The sequence below is a fragment of the Amborella trichopoda genome, chromosome 13 (assembly GCF_054954075.1).
Source record: "Amborella trichopoda isolate Santa Cruz 75 chromosome 13, AtrichopodaSantaCruz75HAP2 v2.0, whole genome shotgun sequence".
Lineage (NCBI taxonomy): Eukaryota > Viridiplantae > Streptophyta > Magnoliopsida > Amborellales > Amborellaceae > Amborella > Amborella trichopoda.
Genome location: NC_142348.1, coordinates 38,212,240 through 38,238,598, shown reverse-complemented (window position 1 = coordinate 38,238,598; position 26,359 = coordinate 38,212,240). Strand labels below are relative to the sequence as shown.

At 37.7% G+C, this 26,359-nt stretch overlaps 1 protein-coding gene across 40 annotated transcripts in view; it reads right to left on the bottom strand.

Moving 5' to 3' along the window:
* The window catches only part of LOC18446390 (uncharacterized), a 118,966-nt gene that overhangs the window by 39,580 nt on the left and 53,027 nt on the right, over positions 1 to 26,359 (bottom strand). For 13 of the 40 annotated variants that reach the window (XR_016047109.1, XR_016047110.1, XM_088855223.1 and 10 more), the window contains 6 exons: positions 23,942 to 24,008; positions 21,716 to 21,801; positions 21,545 to 21,602; positions 21,376 to 21,471; positions 12,631 to 12,708; positions 7,028 to 7,072 (listed from right to left, as the gene is read on the bottom strand). Coding sequence is in view for 30 of the 40 variants with exons in the window: in XM_088855223.1 (XP_088711349.1) it covers positions 7,028 to 7,072; positions 12,631 to 12,708; positions 21,376 to 21,471; positions 21,545 to 21,602; positions 21,716 to 21,801; positions 23,942 to 24,008 (430 nt within the window). In the remaining 10 variants the exon portion in view is untranslated. Of the gene's footprint in view, positions 1 to 6,176; positions 6,580 to 7,027; positions 7,073 to 12,630; positions 12,709 to 18,049; positions 18,354 to 18,617; positions 19,185 to 21,123; positions 21,472 to 21,544; positions 21,603 to 21,715; positions 23,592 to 23,941; positions 24,009 to 26,359 lie in introns of those variants that run through there. The other 27 variants (XR_016047112.1, XR_016047113.1, XR_016047114.1 and 24 more) reach the window with 13 other exon arrangements.

Here is a 26,359-nt window from a genome sequence, read left to right as displayed (position 1 = left end):
AGTCTCCCTAGCGAGCAAACGAGTGGAATAATCCTTCTCGAGTCTCTAATGCATCTCCTTAGCAATCTTTAACATCTCTGATGTATTTCTTTTCCAACATGCACAGTTCTTCCTATCAAACTTTTTATTCTTCAGAAGTTCAGCCATCCTTTAGACACCATGTTCTTCATTCAAGAAATAAAAACAAAATAATTCCTATAGTGTAGCAGCAAAAGGACTAGCTCTGATACCAATAGAAACTAAAGCAATGTAGAATTCCAAGATATAAATTGAAATCCAACCTGTAGTGCGGTGTGGCAACTCTTTAGTTTCAAAGAAGTAACTGCCACACTGTGTCTCTTTAATTTTCAGAAGACCAATCGTCATGTGTTATATATGCGTCTTGAACAGCAGGCCATAAGTACCAAAGTGCAGCAAATTACCGGAGCAGTGCGTTATTATCGGAAGGGCACAATCATCAGAATGCACCATTTGATGGAAATATGGTCTATCAAGGCCTAAATTCCAGTAGTCTCTCATTCAGTGGGAGCGATTGAGAGATTGAAATCTTGGTGCCTTGTGAAATGGAGCCCAGATTCTTTTTTTTTTTTTATAATGTTAACATTGTATTACTATAACAAGAAGGAATACAAAAGATTGCGGATAGAGAGAGCCGAGATTACCCTCGAGATGGGTATCTCAGTCAAAAAATTAAGCCAAAACCCCTATACAAACTATATACTTTTGTAGGGACTGTATACAAAAGATTGAGGCTTCCAAAAAATTGAGCTTATAGGCACGCCCTTCTACAAGTCACAAAGAGATTTAGAGTCCTAGAGAACCTTGCTGGTCCAATGCAAAAAAGAAGGTGGACCATTTATTGTCTTCCATATGTGGTCGTCACCGAGCACCATATTTAGCTAGGAGGTCGGCGAACTCGTTCGACGTCCTCCATGTATGGCTCCAACAGACGTTGGTATCCCTGCATAGGTGGTAAATCTCATAAAAAATCCTAGATAGGTACCAAGGAGGATTAGTTGTGCCTGCTGCCCAAGATAGAATGTTTTTAGCGTCTCCTTCCACCACTAAAGATTAACCCCAAGATGGGTCAAAACATTTAAGGCCCATTAGTAGAGCCAATGCTTCAGCAAGTTGTGAGTCTCCATAGCCGACATATTTTAAATATATCATGAGAACATTGCAATTGTGATCTCTGAAGACCCCCCTTACTCCTGAATGGCCCAGATTCCCCAATGAACAGCTATCGAAATTTAACTTTATGGCATTTTCTGGAGGAGGCAACCAGCTGTGGGGTCTCTATAGCTTGAAAGGCTGGAGTCGGACAATATTGTCCCATTGCCTAAGGAAAGAACTCATAGGAATCCCATCAAAGGTACTATGAGTGGAGAGCCAAAAGGCTACAAGTGATGTAACCATGTTAAACAACCCTAAAACTTCATTTCTATGTCCTTGAAAGATCCTCTCATTTCTTTCAAGCCATAAAACCCATACGGTAGCAGCGATAGCTGCCCTCCACAAAGTAATTCCTGCTTTGGGTCAAGGACCACCTGAATAATGAAAAAATAGATCTTTTACCGAAGGTGGGAGAACCCATTTAAAATTGAAAGTTTTGGGATGAGAGTCCAAAGCTCAAAAGCCATGCTGCAATGAAGAAAGAGGTGGGGATTAGTCTCCTCCTCTTGCAGGCACATTACACATCTGTTTGGAAGTGGCAGACCTCTTTTTTGAAGCTGATCGAGTGTGAGAGCCTGTTGACACCAGCTATCCAATTAAAGGACTGAACTTTGGGGGAGCTATTGTGTTCCAAACTTTGTAAAGAGGGGAGGTGGGGTTAAGAGGGAAGGTAGGAGGCTGGATAAGTTTCTTATAAAAAGAAGCTACCGAGAACTTACCCGAAGGGGCTGGAGTCCATACCAAATAATTATTCCCGAATGAAGGTAAAAAAACAGAGCGGAGAGCAACCGAAAGAGTGGTGAAGGCTAAAGTTTCCTCTTCAGAAAGATTCCTTCGAAAATTGGGGTTCCAAGTTCTACCCCCCCCTGCGAAGACCATTTCATCTGCAATTGTGGACTCTTTGTTGGAGGCAAGTTGAAAAAGGTTAGGAAATAGGTCCCTAAGGGGAGCATGTCCAATCCACAGATCCGACCAGAAGCAAACTCTGTTGCCTTGTTTTTGATGGAATCGAAGCAATTTCTTGAACTGAGCAAAGGAGGATGCAAAAGATCTCCAGGCTCCTAAAGCCCTGCTTCTTGCTAGCCTTTCAGGCACACACATGTGATCCGGAATGTTATATTTATTCTGAATAACCTGTGCCCAGAAAGAGTTTGGTTGAGTGGTCAATCTCCACCACCACTTCCCCAACAAAGCCAGGTTATGCTTTCTTAAATCTATGACTCCTAAACCACCTTGGACTTTGGGCAGTCGCACTCTATCCCAAGATATTAGGTGATGTCTCATTTTTCCAGCTTGGCCTGACCATAGAAAGTTCCTCATGAGTTGGTCCAACCTATTAGCCACCGAAGCTGGCATATGAAAGATGGACATTAGGTAAATGGGGGAGTTAGCCAATGTAGCCCTAACCAAAATAGACCGACCTGCCAAGGATAAGAACCTTCCTTTCCATCCAGCTAGACGCTTGGCACTTGGGTCCAGTGTCTCTTTTTTGGTTTCCCTAAGCCTAGAGGTATTCCCAAATAGGTGGTGGGGAGATCCTCAACTATACAATCCCAGGATGGAATCAGGGATCTGATTTCTTGGAGTGTAAGACCCACTCCCATCATCTTTGATATTTCCAAATTTTCTTTAAAAGCCAGTGGCACTTTCAAAGCATTGAGGAAAAGTCTAAGGTTCTCTATTTGTTGAGAAACCGCTTCTAGGAAGACTAAGGTACAATCTGTGTATTGCAGATGTGATACCAAAGGTCCTTGTGAATTGCAACAGAAAGCTGAGAGCAGTCCTTCTTGGTAGAGACGAGAGATAGACTTGCTGAAAATTTCAGCTACTAATGTAAAAAGAAAGGGAGATAGCAGATCCCCTTGAAGGAGCCCTCTCGAAGCACCAAAAAAATCCTTTAGGACTTCCATTAATAAGGACCGAGAAATGGGGGGTGGAAATGGACCAAGAAATCCTTTAGGACTTCCATTAATAAGGACCGAGAAATGGAGCCCAGATTCTTTTACCCCAAGTACGCATGAGGTATCGAGAGTTCACGTGTTGAGAAAGCAATTTCTCAAGGAGGTGTTCTCCTAGTCAGGATTTTATAGGTTAGCCTCATGTTTAGCTACGATCGGCCAAGGCTTGGAGAATCCAAACGAGAAAAATGGAACCTGAGTACCTATTGAGTACTCGCCCTGCATGAAATCGTCAAGACTTATGGGACATAAGTCTGTATCATAACGCGAGACCGTTACATGGCATGTGTATTTTCATTTCGTACGGGAAGCCACTCAGTCAAAAGCATTATCCGAGTTTGAAAGAGCTAGTGCACATGTGCTTTGAGACGACCCTTGTAATTGAGTTAGATCATGTCCCACAGGGGTACACCTGTAATACATTGAGAGTCGGATGATCGAAAGTTCTGGCTCAGTGGCTTTGATATGGCCAATTATGTGTCCCTACTTTAGACCGTGGAACATAGGTCTATTGGGCCAATCTCAGACTCGGGATTAGCCCAATGGAGTACTTCGATACCTACAGTTATTAGTCTGAGATCGCACTATACCTTTGTTCGATTTGATAATGATGAGAAAAACCTAATAATTGATCGAAAATACTTTAAATATTTATTGTTAATTTAGAGAATTTTTCAGAATTTTATTTGCTAAAAAAAAAGAGGTTTTTTGAATTGTTTACTCAAATTCCACTTTAGTCCTGACCTGGTAGTACTATGTGGCATCCGAGTGGCTATAGGGCTGCCACGTAGCACCCCACGCCTCACTCTAGGATCACCGCCTAGCTGAGCGCTGATCCCTAGACGGGGGAGACCAGATTGGCATTTGGTTGCGTGTTTTATAAGGGGTTGTGTTATGGTGCCTTGTTATATATTATTATTCTTTGTTTTATAATGTTATAACTTAAGGCCCCTTTTTATCACATATCTTAATTAACTCACACATGAGCCATGCATAACATGTGTGAAGTTTAATTAATTTATTTATTTGATCTTAAAGACAATGGATTTTCAAATTTGAGTTGAAAAATATCTTTACATACATGTGTGAAGGGGACATTATCTTTAAATTGATTGGTTTGAAATTTTAGATCTACAAAGTGATTGGCTTTGATAAAGTAGAATATACATGTGTGAGCTTTGCCGATTACTGCTTTGTCATTTATCCTTAGTGGTTATCTACTCTAATACATTATTAAAAAAAACTAAGGGTGTTTTTTGTAAGGGCACATTGGATGCAATTGGAATAAAAATATGGGTCAATAACAAAATGGTAAAGTAGCATAACTTAGGGTTATGGTGAGTGATAATGGTATGAAATCCCATCCCTTCATCCTAGTGGTTGGATGGGGATGAGTAGCTAGGTACATTAGCCTCTCATGTGCATCAAGGGTGTCGATTGAGTCCAAGGTTACACCCATGTTATAAAAGCACATCATGAGATCTCAAACCCTAACTATCTCAACTCTTGAACCATTTTGGAAAATTTGTACCCCCCTCCTCTTTTTCTAGAGCTTTGTGAGAGAAAATTGAAGAGAGAGAGACTCCACGTTTTTTTTTAAAAAACGCTTTTAAAGTTCCTTTGATGGTGATCTTGATGCTCTTTTCTTATGCTTAAGTCTATAGTGTACATTTATTAAGGTAAACTCCATTGAATTTTTTTCTCATAAGTTCATATTCTTGGCATCTATAGTTGCTAGAATTTTGAACTTACAAAAGTTTCATTGATCTTAGAATTTCCATTTGATCATCTTTTTCATCATGTTGATTCATAGTGTGGTCCTTCATGAGTTATAGCTTATATACATGAGAATCCATGATCATGCATAGTATCCATTGATTACTTTGCTTCAAATCCATCAACTACTTTAGTCTCAGTGTGTCACTGAATTTTCAGAAGTTTTTCATCACGTTTTTACCAATGGGGGGTCATAACCTTTGCATACAAGACTGTTTTGGTGGTCTGAGGGACCACCGTGTGTAGTTTGATCATAACTCTCTTATTCTTTATCCGATTCAATTCAATCCCTTTGCATTCTGTTTTAGATGATAATGCCAGTGTATTGAGATCTTAAGAAGTGATTTTAAGATGTGTAATTGCTTCCCATTTGGATTAGACACTCTTGTGAGATTGAACCACTTTTGTACAATCCGAAAGGACAAAATTAAGTCCTTATAGGGCCCGATTGCATGCCCCCGACAAAAGGGGTTCGAAACATGGCTTCCCGATTTTAATTTGGCATTCTAATTCCTTGCTTAGTTGATTTTATTCCTTAGAATTATGTTTAGATTAGTTGTAGGTTGTATTTAAGCTTTGAGACATAGTTTATGTAATTTGTGCTATGAAAGTGTAATTCATAAGCTAGTCTTGCTTTATATGTAATTGCCCTATAAGGGGTTGGTATTTGAGTTTATTTACAGTGATTTTACAATGCTAGAAATGGTTGTAACTGTTATTTAAAGGATTGTAATTTATTCACTTAGCTTGGTTTTAAGCAAGTGGCTTATTGAAGGTGGGCATTTTGCCTTGTTTTTCGGCTTAAAATTTGCTCTAGTCATTGTATCCACTATCACCATCCACCAAAACCATGTGGTGGGGTGCAATTTATCGGAGTGCACCATCTGCCAGAACTACACACACGGTAACCGACTGAAGGTTAGGTCCTCACCAGATGGTATAAACCACCGTAGGTCATCTTCTGTAAGCATTGTGTATAGCGAGAAAGAATATACAAGCCACAAGCCCGACCCGCACACGTGCTCGGTCGAGGGGCGCCTCATGTGCTGATGCGAGCGTACGAAATGCACTGTACGCCATCAAGCACCCTTGCACCCTCGCCCTCACACACGCACGTGCGCGTGCAGGATCGTGTTTGCACAAGAGATAACCCTCTAGAAACACTCAAGGGTAGAGCCTATGCCCAAGTGAAGTGTTTTGAACATGACCCTAGCCATAGACTACCTAACCCTAGATCAGTCAAGAAACAAATACTCCCACTAAAATGCACAATAAACTATATTAATTAATTTTTACATGCTCTCATGGTCTTTAAAGACCACAAAATTAGTCATTGGAGAGAATAGGGGAAAACGTTGTGGGTTCAAAGTTCCATAACAGCACATTTCTTTTAACAGAAAAAAAAAAGAAAGAAAATAAAACACATTGTTGATCAAGGACACATAAATGGCATCAGCTCAATAGAGAATTACAGCTTGGCATCCAACTAACAACATTTTTCATGAAATGTTTTAGCATTGTATAGGCCAAGAAATAGTATTGACACACATCTGGTCGGAATAAAATGCGCTGGTAGATTCTCTTGTCACAGAAAAAGTACAGAGGAAAAAAATCCTCATCCTCCATACAGCCACCTAGAACTTCATCCAGTGGAGCGGTTATTTATAGTTACCTGAATACAACCTAGTCCATTTTTATACACATACACGATAGAGATATATGATAAAAGCAGTAATTTTTAATCAAAGAAAAAAAAGTATAATGCATTTGTGCTGACAGGTTATAAATAATTTAGGGGATTGCAATTTGCACCCACACCTACGTATAGGAACAACTGTTCTTATTGTTTTCTCCCAAAACCTTGGAGGGGCATATGACAAACATAAGCAGGGCCCAAATTCCACCATGTATATGGGTGTTTATAAGAGAGATATCAGTAAAAAGAGCAATTCCATAAAATAAATAAATAAAGATTTATAACATGTAAACAATGTAACTTACACCATCACCTAGGCAGTAAATGAAACTGAACAATTCCATAAAATAAATAAATAAACATTTATAACATATAAACAATGAAACTTACACCATTACCTAGACAGTAAATGAAAGGGTGATACCTGTAATATTTGGCTTTTAGCCTTTGGTGTCAGTAAAAATGGAACCTATAAATAGGAAAAACAAAAGGAAATCATTCAATCTAACCAAGAACATTCAAGGCCATAACGCAACCACCAAGAAAGATACAAAAAATCTTGCAACAAAACAAAGCATTCAAAATTTTAAACTGATTAGTTCCACTCCCTCACAACACAAGTGAATATGAAAAGGCAATAAGAGGTGCATGAGTTAACCCAGTTATGATCATTAATGGTTCATTTTAAGAGGTATCAACTAATAAAGAAAGTAGCCTAAACACAACTAAGGGTGTATTCCGTATTGACATAAGACAAATAAAGAATCAAACACCATGCTAAAAACATCCTAACTAACCAAAAATAGTAATTGGGGTCCCAACACAACCATTTGACTAGATCTTATTAATTTATTACTTAAAATATGGAGTGCGGCACTCTCCAAGGTTCAGATTGATCAAAGGATTTTACAGAAATCACAGTTTCAGGATTCGGTTTATATTGTCTAAAATAAACCCATTAATCAAAAACTTAATACCTAAGTTTTCCAGTGTGAAAAAATTAATTCTAGCACAATAATTGCCTATTTATTGCATGATAGTTTAATAATAAATCTTTTGTTTCATAAGATTCCCAGGGTGTAAAATTAAAACTTCCCTCATTTTCTTCGATTACAACTGGGTAATTCTACTTACAACGCCAAATTACACAAGAACCTACACATCTTAACTCTTACTGCCTCAAAAGTAAAAAAGCTTTATTAAAATACTGAATTCAATTACAAGTAGAATTCAAAGTCAAATAGGAATCCTAATTCAAATAGATATCCTAAACTAAGAATTAAAACAACAAATAAATGAGAAAAACTAGGAAGCCTAATATGAACTTGTAAGACTTAGCACAACCCACACCGAATTACCAGACCGCTGGCGTACTCATCCCTGGCCTACTTGAGTCCTCCAAATCTGAGAAGCAACTATAGCAATACACTCTCACAAAACTGTGGCAGAGAGCATGAACAAACTAGGGTTGAAAAACCCTTAAAACTGAAACCACCACAGAAAAATTGGTTAGGCATGCCTCCTCTCAAGCTAGCCAGGGTGGCGTGCCACCACCTTATGGCCCTGCCTTACTAGGTGGGGCCTCACCTATCCCAAGATGGAAGAAGCTAGAGAGAGAGAGAGAGGTCTTTGCAAGAACAAATGGTGGGAATGAGGAGAGTCCCTCTTGGTATAGAGCCTCATGGCCTAGGGTCCGCCAAGGAATCTGTGAGTTAAGGAGAGCATCAAATTTGAGTAATACATTCCTTAGATTAGTTACCATTGTCCCTCAGATCCTTGACCCATATCTACTACTTTGACTAGAACTAGATCTTCCATAATCCCATGAAATATGGACTCTTTCTAACATAGAAAAAACTTTTAATTACCTTAGAAATCAAGAGTCAACGAGAAGATCTAATCAAAAACCAAATATGACAAAACATAACTAGCTAAATCTTTTAAAAGATTATCTTTAATAATTTTATCCATAATAGAACATAAAAAGACATTAGGTGTCCCTACATGTGGCCCCAATGTGCGAACCACCCCCCCCCCCCCCCAATGTGGTAGCTCTTCTCAATTTAGGAAATATTAGAAAGTACACCTTTAGGGGTTTCTGTGAATAAAATAAATTTTTTTAAATTCTAAAAATCAGTTAAAAATCACAAAATCATAAATAAAGTTGCAAATTAACATTTGCGATATTCCAAAAAATTCTAAAACGCAAATAATATAAAACTAAAAGTGGATTGGTACTAATGGGTTAGGAATGAGCGACATCTCTGAGGCACACCACCCATGCTAGAGTCAGTGATCCATAATCATCTTCTGAAACCAACCCAACAGGACCACGACCCACAATCAATCGCAGGGGCTAATGATTGGTCCATCAAAGCTGACGAATAAATGGCAAAACCACAAAGCTAGTGTGTGGATTATAGGTTTCTCGCTAAGAGCAAGTCATAGATATAAGGATTCACACATGCACATATCACTCCAGTGCAAGGGGGACACTCTCTTATACATATGTACATGGTCCCCTCTCTATGTGGCTGCTTCCCAGAATGCAATTGTCATATTACATGCCATGTGTTGGATGTTGTGGATTTGGACCATGCCTTCACAGGCCTGCAACCACACATAGGAAATCCGATTGGCTTCCTAGCTCTCATCCACATCCCTATGCATCTTTCCGACCTCAACAAGGGATGACCCACTGAAACCCTCAACAGTAGTACCTATGCCCAGAGGTAGGGTTTTGGACATGACCTTGGATTATAGACTGCCAACCTTAAGGTCAGTCAACCAACACCACCTTTAGGGTGTAAACATCCGCTATTAAAATATTTATTTTTACATGATCTTAAGGCCTTGTAAAGGCCACAAGCCCCAAATAAATTGCCTCCCGTAAGCACCAGCTTCTAAAAAAAATATGCTTTATAGTCTCTAGCCATAGATCAGTTTTGCTAGAAAAAGCACAATCATGCACGAAGAGTACATGTATGTTGTATGCTGATAATACAACATTGGTGAGACACATCATTTGAGACAAATGTGAACAAGTTGAATTCTAGCAACAACACAGTAAAGAGTTTTGGGTTCAACTAGATAGCATTAATAACCTTATTCTCATTATAAGATCATTTGTTGTGATTTCTGGTGACATACTTCAATAGCAAGGGACATACGAAGAGTGCAAAATATACTTAGTGTACATTCATAGCACATAGGCAATAAGTCATGATTATATATTTCAACATACCTAAACACAATCACACACTTGGACCCCGTACAGATGCGCATAAATAGAGCCACATAGAGGAGGCATATAGGGATGCTATTTGGTACAAAGATTCATAGGCAATAAGTCATGATTATATATTTCAGCACACCTAAACACAACCAAACACTTGGACCCCGTACAGATGCGCATAAAAAGAGCCACATAGATGCTATTAGGTGCAAAGATTCTCACTCCAGATATATAATCTTGGACCAACTTTAATGCGCGAAATGGAAAATATGGGTGATGGTGTCATTTACTACGAAAGATGTAATGCCTCATTACTGATGAACCTACCTTGGAATATTTGGACATGACTTTGCTAAGTTGCTAAACATAAGGAGGAATGATTGTTTAACATAACTATAGGTTTCAAACTTAAAAGTTGCATTTTCTTCTTGAGAACAACACATTAAACAATTAAGGTTACAAAATCCGGCTCCTTAATGAATGATTTATTATAAATATCAAGTGTACTCTATTAGGGAGATTTGCTCATAGTCCCCTGCCCTTTATTTCATAAATCTTTGATTTGAAGAAAAGTCTTTCTCAGGTAAGCATGAATTAAAGAAAGTAGAGTTTGGCTTCACTTATTTGATGTCCACAATGATGGCGCATGGAGGTCAATGGCTAATAAAAAGTGTCTAAGCTAACTTCTTTCCAATACACGGTCATTGATGAAGTCAATATTCATAAGGAAAAAAACATTTTTCCTTATAAGTTACAGAAAATGCAAACTTACACATATTCACATTATGACCTCCTTTGACAAAGTCAAAGCCACCTAGGACGAAAACCCACCATCTCTAGATTTCCCACATGTTTTAAGCAAACAAATATTATTCTCGCATATTAAGATATCAAATTAGATAAATCTAAAACAGCCCCCTTACTCATAAAGGGAAGGAAATGAATCCAAAAGTTTAAAATCTTTATCCAAAATTTGAAGTCCATTGAATAAAAAAATAATTTATATCAGAGACACATGCAACCAAAATAAAATGACAATTTGATTAATTATTACAAAACATGCTGAACAACAAATGTGATGCAGCCTTGTTATTGTCATCTCCTCATCATTAGAGCCTTTTCCCAACAATTTGGGGTCGGCTAAACGAATCTTGGTCCGCCATCTTGCTGATGTCATCTTCGGCATTTAATTTCTCTTTTATTTATTTACTAATTTATTTTATACTGCTGAAAGATTACCATACATGGGTTACTGTTCACCAGGGTATTTCTGGGAGTTTTATAATTTGTTTAGGGGTGGTGTGGAGCTTTTAAGAATTGTTTGGAATTTATTAATTAGTAAGGGTAGTTTGATGTTTTATAATAATTTACAGTTTAGAGAGCAGTTTTGCTTATTTTATCATTGTAAAGAAACTTTTCTCCATTGAAGCATCTTTAGCTTCGTTTTTTTTTTTTTTTTTTTGAAATCAGCATCTTTAGCTTCCATACTACCAAATCTATTGATTTCTAGCCCTATTTCATGTTCGAACTGGTTTGCCTTTAGTTTGTGTTGCATCAATTGATATCAAGAGCATATCAATTGTGGTCGAGGCACCAGAAATAGACCCACGATGGCAGATTTAGAGGTTGTTCTTCAAAGATTCAACACACTGGCTGCCGAGGTGCGCCAGATACGAGACATCACCCTAGAATTGTTTCAGCAAAAGGGTGAAAGCAAAGGTGATGACATTCGTCTCCAGGGCCAACGACTCAGGCCAGATCTGAATTCGAGGATGATTGAAACTCAGAAACCTGGGATCACATCGCTTGCAGGCAAGAAACACTATACCTATCGAGGATCGGTTGGTTAAGGCTCTAAATGAAGTATTAGGGTTGATGTTTGTAATTGCAAAGGGATATATTCAAGCATATGGGTTGGCCTATAATGTAACTTTTACTCTTGTACTAAAAAAGGATGCTATTAGAGTTATCTTACCCTTGCACTAGCCCATGACTAGAAGATTTTAGAGATGGATGTTAAAAATTCATTTCTACATGGGGATTTCAGAAAGTAGTTTACATGAACAGCCAATGGGACATAGTGAAGGAGATCCAAATCCATGGTTAGCAATTTAATCAGGCTCTATGTGGGTTGAAGCAGGCATCACGAACTTCGTCAGATAGCTTCTGTAAGGTAATTAGGAATTATGGTTTTCAGAGAACTCCAGTGGGCCACTCATTATTTTATTTGGCGTAATGGAAAAGATATAATCATTTGATTACTCTACGTAGATGATGTCACAAGCAGCTCATTGACAAAGATGAATCACATTGAAAAGGTTCTCTATGATACATTCCAAATGAAGAATCTGGGAACTCTAAAATACTTCTTGCTTATAGAAGTTGAAAGAAAGAAAGATATGATGATACTTGCGCAGCACAAATATGCTATTGACCCTCGTGGAAAAAAGCATAAATGTTAGATGCAAAACCAGCCTCTACACCTGCCATTTTGAAAAGAAGATTAGGCAGATAGAGAAAGCCTTGGGGTTTTATTTCAAATCCAGAAGAGTACACGTGTACTTGGTGCTTTAACAATATCCCACTCTCACAAGACCCTCCATATCATGTGCGGTGAATCACGTGAGCAAGTATATGCATAGTCCAAGTAGAGACCATTTAGAGGTTGCCATGAGGACATTTGAACAGCTCAATTAAAGGAGGATGCCAATATGCAGTAGGCTCAAATACAACCATATATCACTGGTTAATAAAACTATCATAGAACAATTCAAGAGCATGTAACTGCTTGCCTGGCAGAAGGAGATGAGTTCACTTGTTGCCTTCCCACTAGAAACATCTATCCATTTCATAAACTCTTCCTGCCAAAACTTAAATATCACAACACAGAGTCAACATCATAAACAAAAGCATATCCATTAAAGGTTTGATATTGTATTGTATATTAATGAATTAACTACACCCATTCTCCTAAGAAACTACACTGCAAATCTTATAGGAACACTAAAATGGATTTCTATTAAAAGTAATACACTTGGGTACAATGATGCTTATGAGTATGTATGTTTACAAAACAAAAATAAAGGTACGTGTTTACAAATAAACAGTTACTGATGTTCAAGAACAAGTTGAACAAACAAATTTTATTGAATTCATTTTTTAATGTCCCATGGGAATATTTCCAGCAAATGCCATAGAAGTCCAACAATAGCAGCAAAGTAGTGCCAGCATAAGAAAGAAAACATGTAATTGACATTCTAAAACCGCAGCAAATAGAAATCCAAGTGTGCATTTGAAATGAGACAGACTGAAGGGAAGCAAGAAGCATCTCAATGCAAAACATTCCCAGCAAACTGGATGAAGTTTCAATAAAAAGAATAACAACAAACTTTTAAACCTTCCCTCCAGAAACTAACAGAAAAAGAAAAACTTATGTTCCACTTCCATATGCCTAGTGTCTCATTCGGATATGCACAAACACAGAACTTCTTATGAAGAGTCCCCGGAAAGTGGACGAAGTTATAAACATGCATATTCATCATTCTCCTAAGTTTAATAGCATACATACAAATATCAGGTCTTGTGATCAACTTTCAACTGAAGCAAGACGAATCAGGCAATGAAACAATCGTCTTGAGACTGGGTTACCTAAATTAAGTATTGAGATTAAGTATTTAGGTTACCTAAATTAATGTTACCGGGAAGAAAACCATCCTTCAACAAATAATGAAAAGGTACATCCACGAACATGGATCCAGAAGCAAAGAGGGAGAGTAGCAGCGAAGGCCAGGGTCCTAGGAGAGAGAATGGGTTTTCCATTTTTGAATGCTAGACCTTTGGATAGGGCAGCAGCTTGACAAAGCTCACTGGAGGGGAAGGAAACTAGATGATGGCCATCGTGCAGTGTGTAACAGGTAATGAACCTGGATTTCTAGATTAAGTAGGCCCATTTCTGGGTACCCTTTCAATATTGTCTTGGCAGGGAGAATCTGGCGAAGGGGGATGTTGGGTGATTGGAATTGTTAATGAGATTAAATGCTCTGGAGCTGATGGGTTGTAATGAGCAGGGTGAGGAGGAGCATTCAGAGGTTTGGGGTGTGGGGTACCTACGTTGACAGAATGCGTAAGTCCACACGAGGAGAAGCCAAAAGGCATATGTTCTCCCCCAAAAAAGGGGGGAATAATGAGAGGAAGAGATTATTAAAGGAAGGCAGGCAGAGATACAAGGCTGAAGCGGAGGAGGCAGTCAATAAGGCTTGAGGGAAGCAACAGAGACGACAGGCAATCCCTTGGCCAGCAAGAGTTTTCAGCTACAGCATAACATTACGATTCAGTTTCTTGTAAGATGATTTCCACAATGATTGTCATCTTTCAGGTTCCCGGAGTTCCATGCAGCAAAAACTAGTTCTTACATGAGTTCTTTGATTGGATTAAAACACAACAGAAAAACAAAACAACAAACTCAATTATACCAGTCCAAAGATTATCCCCATTTTGGGATTTTCAGTTATATCAAAATTCAGAGAGGGGTTTCAAACAAATCTAAACTTTATTTGGTCGAACCTTTACAGAAAGCTAGGATTCAAGACAGCATTGATGCAAAGACAGGGAGGGGCTATCTCATGCTCCCTAATGCCCTTATGTTGCCCCAAGGAAACACACAGTGGGGAGTCTCATTGGAAGATGAAAGATTTAGATAGGGTCTTTTGAAACGAAGGAACGAAGTAAACTACCTAGAACAAAGTAACTCATTCTCGATTTTATTTGAAGGGTCAAATACCCAAAAAAACGTTATCATAAATATATTATTTAATAGTAGGAGAGAGTGATTGAGCAACGACTAAGACATGAAACACGTATATCAAAAATTTAGTTCGGTTTTACGTCAGGGAGGTCAACCACTGAAGCTATTTTCCTACTTAGGCGATTGATTGAGAAGTTTAAGAAGAAAAGAAACTACACCCACATGGCCTTTGTTGATTTTAAAAAGGCATATGATAGGGTACCTAGCGAGAGAATTTGGTGGGTGCTGGAAAAAAAAAGTCTCATGAGGAAACATTGACATGCTGAGGGATAATGTATAAGGGACACTAAAAAATGTGAGGACAACTAGTGGAGAAACAAGCGAGTTTTCAGTGACAGTAGTAGGCCTACAACATGAGTCAGCAGTGAGCCATATCTCTCTACTTTGGTGATGGATGAGTCAACTAGGCATCAAGACGATGAGGTCCCATGATATATACTTTTTGCAGTTGACATAGTTTTGATTGATGAGACTAGAGACATTCGAAATTAAAGTAGAGAAGAAAACAATTTGGTAGGATCTTAAGAAAGTGAGGAAAAAAAATAAAGATTATGAAGGAGAGAGAGAGAGAGAGAGAGACATGTGAGAGATAAAGAGATAGAGAGGGAAATTGATTGGCTTAGGGAACACTTGTGACCTCTTCACCTCTTATAACATCAAGTAATAACCCTTATTACAATTTATGGATAATATTGCCCTTACCTAGAGACATAAGACAAATAAGGACTAAACCAAAGATAAATGATAGTTTTATCCATCAAATACAATAAATCTTATTCTTTTTATTTCCAACACTCCCCCTCAATGTGGTCCATAGATATTACACATGCCCAGCTTGCTTGTGATATCATGTAATTTGTTCCATCTTATGGCTTTGGTGAAGATATCTACAAGTTGATCTATAGACTTCACATGAGGAATCTGAATGATCATGGAAGCAACCTTCTCTCTGATAAAGTGACAATCTACTTTAATGTGTTTAGTCCTTTCGTGAAGAACAAGATTTCTGCGATATGAATGGTTGCTTCATTGTTACAATATAGAGTCATGAGACGCTTAACTCTAACACTCAAATAAAAAAGAACGCTTTTGATCCACATTTTTTCGCATGTACCATGAGTCATTGTTTTGTATTCTGCTCCAGCACTTGATCTTGCCACCACATTTCGCTTCTTGCTTTTCCAAGTAACCAACTTTTCCAAAACAAAGGTCTAATGGCCAGTTGTGGATCTTCTATTAGTTTGTCAACCAACCCAATCCGCATCTCTATAAACTACAACATGTTCTTGATTTGATTCAAATATCCCTTTCCTTGGTGCAGACTTGAGATAACTCAATATTCTATACGCAACATTGAGGTGGGGTTTATGCCATGTACGCATAAATTGTCCGACCACGCTAACCGCATAAGAAATGTATGGTCACGTAATTGTGAGCTATACAAGCTTGCCCATTATTCATTAATATTGATTAGAATCTTTGAGTAGCGCTCCCCTTTCTCTATGAAGTTTATGATGGACTTCTATAGGACTATCAGCAGATCTAGATCTCAACATCATCGTTTGTTGTAACAAGTCCAACATATTTTCTCTGGGAGATAACTACTCCTTTCTCTGATCTTGCCACTTCAACTCTCAAAAAATACTTAAGGGGTCCTAAACCTTTGATATCAAACATAATGCTTAAATAAGATTTAAGGTCCTCAATGCCCTTCACATTATCCCATGCCACAATAATATCATCAATATACACTATAAGGACAGTAATTCCTGCAGTATCCTTCTTCACAAAAAGTGTATGATCAGCTTGACTCCTTTTGATCACAAATTTCAACAGTGCCTCAATGAATTTTTTAAACCATGCTCTAGGAGACTCTTTAAATTCATATATTTCCTTCTTTAACTTGCAAACCTTTCCTGTCTCCCCCTTAATCTAAAAACCAGGAGGCATGGCCATATAAATTTCTTCTTGGATGTTTCCATGTAAAAATATATACTTAACATATAGCTAATGAAGTGGCCACGATTTATTCATAGTTAGTGAAAGAATGATCCTCACAGTGTTCAACTAGGTCACAGGCACGAAAGTGTCTTGGTAGTCTATGTCAGGAGTCTGGGTGAAACCTTTTGCAACCAATCTTCCGTAGTACCATCCATTTTGTATTTTACGGTGAATATCCATCGACATCCTACAACCTTTTTCCCTTCAGGAAGGTTAGTGAATTCCCATGTATTATTCCGCTCAAGTGGTCATATCTCAGGACATATGCAGCTTTCCATTGAGGTTGTGAAAGTGCTTCTACAACACTGGAAGGTATTTTAACAAAAGACAAAGCAGATATTAAGGCATGATGAGAGGGATTCACAAAATTGTAGGATATGAAGTTTCCTATTGGATGTTGATTGTAAGAACGTGTACCCTTGTAGACAACAATAGGTAAGTCCAAATTAGGATTCTCAAAGAGGTTGAAAGAGTTACCTGGGTCAGCAACAATTTCTGATTTCGGGTTAGCATTAGAGGTATGGTCTCTTTGAACTTCGGGTTGTACCATTTTCTTCCTCCTGGTATACTTCAACTCCTTTGAATGTGTACCATTCCTTTCAGATAAACCACTCTCTTCAGATAAAAGTGGTGTGGGAATAGAAAGAGGAACAACCGATGTGTACTCTTCACTAAACTGTATGTTATTCTCCCCTTGAAGAGAACACTCATGACCTATAGAGAAGAAGTATAGAACAAATTCAAGGAAAGTGACATCCATGGAGACATAGCAGATCGTGGTACTATAATCATAACACCTGTACCCCTTTTGATGAGATGGATATCCCCAAATAAAATACATTTGGTTGCTTTAGCATCAAGCTTGCCCCTCTTTCGACCAAGGATGTGGTCAAAACATACACAACCAAACACCTTGGGAGATACAAGGAACATGGATGAGTTGGTATGAACACTTTCATCTGGTGATTTTCCCTCAAGAACACAAAAGGGTATGCGATTTATTAAAAAAGCAGCAGCAAGAACTGCTCCAAACTGAAAAAGTTTTAGAACATCCTCAGTAACAAAGCTTGAGTGACTTCGAACAGGTGTTTGTTTTTTCTCTCAGCTATATCAATCCGTTGAGGTATGTATGGACATGTTGTTTTGAACTCAATCCCTTCATAAAGAAGATAACCTTTGAGTTTGTTTAAGACATATTCACCCCCATTGTCAAACCGCAAGACTTTAATTTGTGCATCATATTGAGTTTTAACCATTTTGTGATAGGCTTCGAACAGATTAGCAACCTCATCTCTGTGTTTCATTAGATAGACAGTTGTAAGTCAAGAAAAATCATCCAAATGTAACAAAGAAACGAAATCCAAACACAAATGCAACTGGTCAAGGACCCCACGCATCAAACTGTATAAGAGAGAAAGGAACATCACTCTTTCTATTGATACTGATAGGAAATGAAGTTCTACAATGTTTTGACAATGCACAAATGTCACATTGCAATTGAACTTGACTCAGAGACTCAAACAATTTAGGAACTAAAGGATGCAAAGTAAAAGATGATGCATGAACAAGTCGGGTGTTCCACAAATACACCCTTTCTTTATTAGTAATTGAAGATGTGACTGCTACAGTCAAGACACGATCACGAGTCTCCAAAAAGTACAACCCTCCATTTTCACGACCATGCAAAAATGTCTTCCCCGTCATGAAGTCCTGCAATACACAGTGAGAAGGGAAAAAGGTTATATTGCAGTTTAGGGTCGTTGTGACATTACTAACAAGAGCAACATGCAAGGTTCTCTTTCCCTTGGTTGGAATACGAGAACCATCTGCTATTTTAACTGATTCATGACTAGAACATGGGATATAAGAGAAAAACATTAGCCATACCAGTCATATGTTCAGTTGCTCCATAATCAATAATCCAAGGGGTTTCAGAGCCATTTACAGAGATATGATGTGCCAAAGCAGATATACCTGATTGTGCAATGTGAGACTTAAAGGAGGAAGAAGGGTCTCGAATGGAAGCCTGTTGCTTGAGCTCCAAGAACTCTCTCTTAGGAATAATCACGAACTTTTATTGAGGTTCAAACGAGATGGTATCTTGCTGCCCTTGAGTAACTGGTGCCAAACTTTCACTGATTGTTGCTGAAATTTCCCTTCGAAAATTTCGCCTTGGGCATCCAACCAAATCCCAACATGTTTCCCTGTGTGACACGTCTTCCCACAATCCGTGCACTTTAATTTATCCTTCTCGTCAGATGTGGGATTCCACAACCACATCCACCACCTCGGCCTCCACCAAGGCTCCTAAAACATCCTCCACCTTGATTACCACTAAAACTTGTGAATAGGAGAGATCATTCACTGTGAATAAGGGAGATCTTTCTGCATATTTAGAATCCTTCAAGTCAGGTTTTTCCACACGGCCATAAATGTATCCTAGTTTTTTCTTTCCACCAAAAAACAACCTGGCCCATTCTAAACAGTTCCATCAAATCTGACTGCGGTGATTTGTGGTCCAGATGCCTCCATATTTGATACCTTAAGAGACATTCTCTATTGTAGTTAAAATCTAGTTACACCATCAGATCTTAATCAACAATAGAGATCAAGTTACACTTTTTGATCCCTTCAAATAAAAGGTTTTACAGAACTGATTACAACTACAGATCTAATCACGCTCCCTTTTTTTCAAGAAAAAAAAAAAAAACACTAACAATACTTCTTTGATTGAGGCATATAAACCCTAATCCATCCAACAACTAAGTTTTCAAATAAATACTTGATCGGCATTCAAAATCATAAAAATAATCACCTCCATTGGCAAAAATACTGTTAATACAAAGCTAGGGTTTACGGAGTGATCACTTTATCTAACCCACAATATGATGTCAGCTCTAAACACAGTTCTTGCGCAACTTTTTGAAGATTGACCTACACTACAATACCGTGCTACAGTACCATCCTTTCTGATCGGTTGGCTCTAATACCAAGTTCAAATTAAAGTAGAGAAACAAACAGTTTGGTAGGATCTAGAGAGAGAAAAAGAGGAAAGAAAATAAAGATGATGAAGAAGAAGGGAGAGAGAAAGAGAGAGTGAGAGAGAGATGTGTGAGAGATAGAGAAGAGAGGGAAAGTGTGTGGCTTAGGGGTCGCTTGTGACCTCTACCCCACTTATAAAATTAAATAATTACCCTAATTACAACTTATGGAAAATATTGCCCTTTATTTAGGGGCATAAGACATATTAGGACTAAACAAAAGATAAATGATAGCTTTGTCAATCAAATACAACAAAGCTTATTCCTTTTATTTCAATCGAGATAGCGTAAACGCAAAGTTAGAACTTTGAAGGGATGCTTTAGAATCTAAATGTTTCAAAATTAGTCAGACTAAGACCGAATATATAGAATGTAATTTCAGTAATAATAGGAGCAGAAAATGATGAATTAGTTAAGATTAATAGCTATAAATTACCTAAAAAATTTTATTTCCGATATCTTGGGTCAAAAATCCATGAGAAACAAGAAATTGAGAAAGATATTGCTCATAGGATTACAGCTGAGTGGACGAATTGGAGATGTGCTACTAGAGTCTTATGCGGCCATCGCATACGAATGAAACTAAAGGGGAAATTTTCTATGATAGTTGTAAGCCTACCCATGCTTTATGGGATGGAATATTGGGCAATCAAGAAATAACATATCTATAGAATGAGTATAGCTGAGACGATAATGTTGAGATCGATGAATGGCAAGACAACTAAGGATAGAAATCATAATGAATATATTCAAGGGAACTTATGAATGATTATATTCAAGGCAACTTATAGATAGCTAGGCAATAAAACGACGGAAAGTAGACTTGGGTAGTATGTTCATGTGCAGTATTGACTTAAAACAATATCGGTTAGGAGAGGTGATTGGGTTCAAATGGAAAGCTCTAAAAGGGCAAGGGGAAGACTGCAAAGGTCATGGATAGAAGTAACGAGAAAATATATGGTGACTTGTGTTCTGATTGAAGGTCTGCCATTTGATAGAGCAAAATGGTAGAGCAGAACTCGTGTAAAATAGTTGGGATAATGTTTGGATGATAATGATGATGATAGGATTATTTAATAGATTCTTATGGAAAAACATTAATTACAGATCTTGGTTTTCATCAGCAAAAATGAAAATAAGAAACTAATATTGGAAATTTGACAAAATTTAGAGGGATATTTACAATGTTACAACAAGGTAAAAGAAAATGATCACCTTCAAAGTTTCAAATGTTTTTAAGAAATAAAAGGCACACCTAGTTGGTTGCATAGTTTTATGGGAGTTTTGTAGAAAATTCTCCTCAAACGGCACATCATTTTCTTTATGAACTTTGTAACTAGTTACTCCCAAGTTAGTACCCACTTTTTCTTTTCTTTTCTTTTTTTTTCTACTTCAGCTCACTGGCTGTACTGTCTCTTACCTATGATATGCCATTTGAGTACAGGAAATCCATATTTCACTAAATTCTCAGACTACTATAAAACATTTTCTCTGAATCTACACAACATTCAATGACTCTCATCAATCCTCACGTCAGGAGACGACAAATCATCCAGAAAACAATGCTATTATGTATAGAGCTCCAATTACAACAGCTCGAACTAAAGGTCAACAAGAACATTTTGTAGGTGTCTACTGATTCTCGACAATCTCAGTTGCTTTCAAATCTTTCTGCTCATTAACAGGCATACCTCTGGCATGTTATTATCACTAACTGCGAGATTGTAAAACTCTGTGTATGGAATCAAATGTGACACTTTATTGGCCTCATTTAATATTGACAAGACCTGTCCATGAACAATCAACAAATCAAGGTCAGCAGTGAAAAATGTAAAATACATTTTGCATTTAAAGAACAACCTTTACTGCTGCAACTACATCCCCTGACATTCCTCCCTGTGTACTCAACAAATGCTTCCTACAAGAGAACAAAAACCAACGCCTTAAATCAATATGCCCCAAAAGGATTCAAAATAACAATCTCATAAAGGAAATTACCAAATATTAGGGTACCTCAGGTCAGTAGGTTACCTGCTAGAGATATATTTCTGCACACCACGAACAAGTCGTCCTCCAAGAACTTCTTTTGGGTAAGTTTTAAACCACTGGACCATTGTCTGCACCAAGTGTCAAAAAGAATAGATCACACAAAATACCTCAGTCATAATAGATTATTTTGATGGTAAAGATAACTGAAAAATAAAAATAAAAAATGCAACCATAGAAGAGAAAAGGGCACAGAAAACAAATCCCCAGGTAAATTAGTGATAAGCAAACTAGCTGAAGAAAAATCCATCCATAATGAGTCCCTACCATTTGATTCCCTTGCCCCAAAAATACTCCACCCGAAAACAGAGTCAAACCATGCATATAAATCAGAAATGAAAAACTGCAAATCACATGAATTATTTAAGAACAAAATTCCGATCAGTGCATATAGGATCAAGGTAAAAGACATGGAATCTACATGAATGATAAAGTGCAACTGAACAGCCAAGTGAAACACCCAACGGGAACCCCCTAGCCATAATGCATCCAGAGTACAATATATTGCACTTACCCAACTTTCCATTTCTTAAAGCACCACAGCTTGACCCATGAAGCTTACCTTGCTCGCCCCATGAAGCTTACCTTGCTCGCAATGCAGAGTGAGAAATCAGTCATTGTTTAACATTGCATCACGATGATAAAGCCTGGCCAACGTCCGTCAGAGAAGTCACCTAGTCAACGTAAAAGTTGAGGAGCATACCCCAAGTACTTTTGGAAAATCAAGGCTGAGGTTAGGGTACATCCGCAAACTCTTGTGGCCCTTCTAATATCCATCTCGGAGATGGATTCACAATCCAAAACTTGATGAATCTATCATTTGGAGCTCCAAACTCATGGATCCCAGGCGGAAATAGTTTTGGAATGTCTTTTCAGTCCTAAATCAGGTGGAAAACCAGGGAGGCGTCCATGGACACATGATACACTTTTCCTTAATTCAATTAACACACAAATTCACAAAGAAAAAAAGGATGAGAAGTATTGATAAGTGACTGACATACAGTTGCAATTTGAAAAAAAGAAGCCATCATACAGCAATTTGATGGGAGTGACAATACAAACTATGACTGCCTTAGATTGATAGAGGTTGTCCTTCAATTGCATCTAGGGCAAAACAAGCTATCATATAGCAACAGTTGCAGGCCCAAAGGCTGATGAGCAAACCCAGAAGGTTCATGACACCACTGTGGTCCGATTACTCGCGTATAAAACCAGGTCCAAAACGTGTAGACCGGCAAGCAGGACAACCACAATAAAAAATAGGACAGGGGCAAAGTTTAAACTCAAATATTACGGCAAGAAGAGCAGATGGGAGATGCATGTTATACCATACATCCTGCTTCAAGGAAAAAAGGTAACCAGTGTAAGGACGAAAGAATCGTCTAGACCTCAAAACAAGGAAGAACCAGGAGAGTACGACGTCAAGTGGCAGCTAAAACCAATATTTAACTCGCATCAAGAGAAGCACCATTCTGAAAGACAATCCAACTATTAAGGATGAAAAAAAAAATACAGCCCACTACTTTTAATAAAAATTTGAGAAAAGAACCATGATATTCCATGCATATCACAGGAAAAATGTGTACCTAGTGTACTCAAACCATGTGATGTGACACTGGAATTACGATAATTCAGTGTCATAGCAGGCCCATAAGACATTATTATGTTAGACATAAAGAATCAAAGTCTATGCCCAATAATCTTCAAACAAAATCAAGCAAAGAGAATCTTATCCTTCTAGCTCCTTGAGCACTTTTTTCCACTCCAAAACCACACTTTCATAGGTCATAGCAACAGTTAATTGAGATGTGGGAACTCTTCGAAGTGATCTTTATCCAGTATGGCGTCAATGTGTAGCCATCTACATTTAGAAACTGTAGTCATATTATGTCGAACTAAGCTTGTACAAAATTCTATCAAGAATGGTTACTCAAACACATCAGCATGTATGTGGAAAGGGAGAGGAAAAAAGGCTATAGATAAAAGTTTCCATCAAGAATCATCTTGGAATTGCAAAGGAACATTTCTAATATACACAATAAATGTTACTCCAAAACGAAGATCATGTGAAGAGGTATCAAGGCATAGTTAATGGTGGCCTAAGCAAAATTAACCCTTTTATATAACAGCATCACAAGGCCTAGTATAACATTGTTGTTGATCAAGACTAATGCTAGACAACATCAAAGAACAATATTGCACACAACTTACACTTCGTACAGAAGGCGATATTCGTTCAAAAATGGTAAATAATTTGGTAGAGAGTGCATCCCCGGGACTGCAATAAGGAGAAGAACAGTCTAGCCATTATTTCAGTCATAGCTTTAGTATTTTATGCTTAAACATTACAAACCATTAGTACTTGAAATACATATGATTGATGGCAAAATTATTCGTATTTTAAATTTTTATTCAATTTCAAAGGATGTTTGTAATAGTTTTAGTTTTTGGGCTTATTTCTAGGGTTTTTTAATTTTTAAAGGATCCTAGGGTTTTTACAATTTAGGTGTGGTTTGTATAAAGCTGAGGCCCTAAACAATCAAAGTAAGGCGCACCTTCAAATAGTGTAGAAAGATGTCCTTTGAGGACTGAAAATCTTTATGGTGGCCTAAAAATCTATTTTCATCTCTAATTATAAAATTTAATGCTTCAATGATAATGTAGATCAAGCAGATCTATGAACACTCAAAAATCTAAAAAATCGACGCTCTAGATAATGCATTACAAAATAAACTATTTCCAAGATTTGAAGTCTTTCTTTTTTTTTTATGTTCATGTATCTCAAGGTCAAGATGATGGCATGAATTTATGAAGTGCGCCTTAATTTGATTATTCAAGTCATACACGTTTTTGCTTATTTTTTTATTTAACTCATGATTATTATTCACAATTATTGTTCACAAGTATTGTTCATGGGTACTATTCACAGGGGTAAAACTGTCGTTACGAACCATATAAACAAACCCTAAAACTAAAACTATAATATACATCCTTCAAAATTAAAAAAATTAAGAATAATTTTGCCCTCCATCAACACATCATGTAAATGCACTGCTAAAGCATGTGAAAACACATACATAATACATGTAATGAAACCATGCAATGAATGAAATTCATCAAAGTAATAAAAGAACGATTATTTACAAACAATTATTAACTATTTTAATCGGCATCTGTGCAAGACAAAAAGGTCAATAAAAAGTCAAGAGAGCCGTTATAATGCTGCTTAGGCAATACTCCATGTAAGATGGTGGGCAATCTAGCCATTAATCATTTCCAAGATTTTCAAGAAAGCAAACCAAACTTGCCACACAGACATAAGTATCAAGCATCAATAGTTTTCTCATTTTAGAAGTAGCACCAAAAAAAAAAAAAAAAACCAAAAAGACAATGATCCCCGAATGGCTCCAATAGCTATGGTTTTAATGTTCCTCAACAACACAAAACATATGACAGCATAGCTATCAAACTTCTGAAACCAAGGATTGGTAGATGCACCAAAGACCAAACTCCTAGCTACTTGAAAATGGAATATTCCCAAGTAATCATTCGTGTAAATGGAAGCCCTAGTAGAAATTACAATCTCAATGCTTAGTAAGCATTCCGTCATTTCATGGTGATGTGGCATATGACGGGAACCGGATGAAGGTTGATCAAACATCCACAAAACATGAACATTTAAAGCAACTTTCAGTGAGCATAGATCCACCAAGTATAAATCTTCCACTACACTTGAGAATTCTATACTACCACACAAGCCTTCAATGTTCATCAATTCATACATCAACAAGTAGGGAAGTATAGGCATACCAAAAGACTTGGAAGCATCTAGCTACATTTTCAAGTTCCCGCATGTACATGCATTTTAGATTCACATGATACATTCAATGTATGAGTTCCACCCTGAGACTCACCTCAAAGGGTTCCTGATAAGAATATTACAACATCCCTTACAGAACATACCAGTACAAATATGTCAAACATCAGTTACAATTCAGACCTTCTACTCTAGTTCCTTAGAATTATTTAGGAAACATCAAATGGCACTATTGCGGTTTTGTGGCCTATAAAGGTCGTAAGAGTATGTGAATAAGAAACATAGTGGATTATACACTTTAGTGAGAGTGTCTGTATTAGGTGACAAACCTAAGGTTTGGCAATCTATGGCCCTGGTCATATCAAACACCCTTACCCCTGGTCATATGGAACTACTGAAAAGGGTTTTCATAGAATCACCCCCTATTGAGGTTGGCAAGATGCCCAATGATGGCTTGTGGGCAAGGAAAACCCCATGGTCTCCTGTGTGCAAATGTAGGCATGTGAGAGCACAGGCTAAATCCTCAACAAGCTTCCAGTATTTACACATGATAGCCGCATTACTGGGAAACAACCGTGGAAAGCGATACATATATATATGCCTAGAAAGAGCCCCTTTGTAATATAGTGATATGTGCATGTTACTTACTCTTAAGCGGCAGAACTTGTAGTTCTACTATTTAGTAGTCAGCTTTTATGAGCCAATCTTGAGCCCCTACATGAGACTATGGGTTATGGGTCTCGTTGAGTTGGTTTGAGAAGATAGTCAAGGATCACGATTACTGGGTTGTGTGGAGTGTCGTATTAGTTACT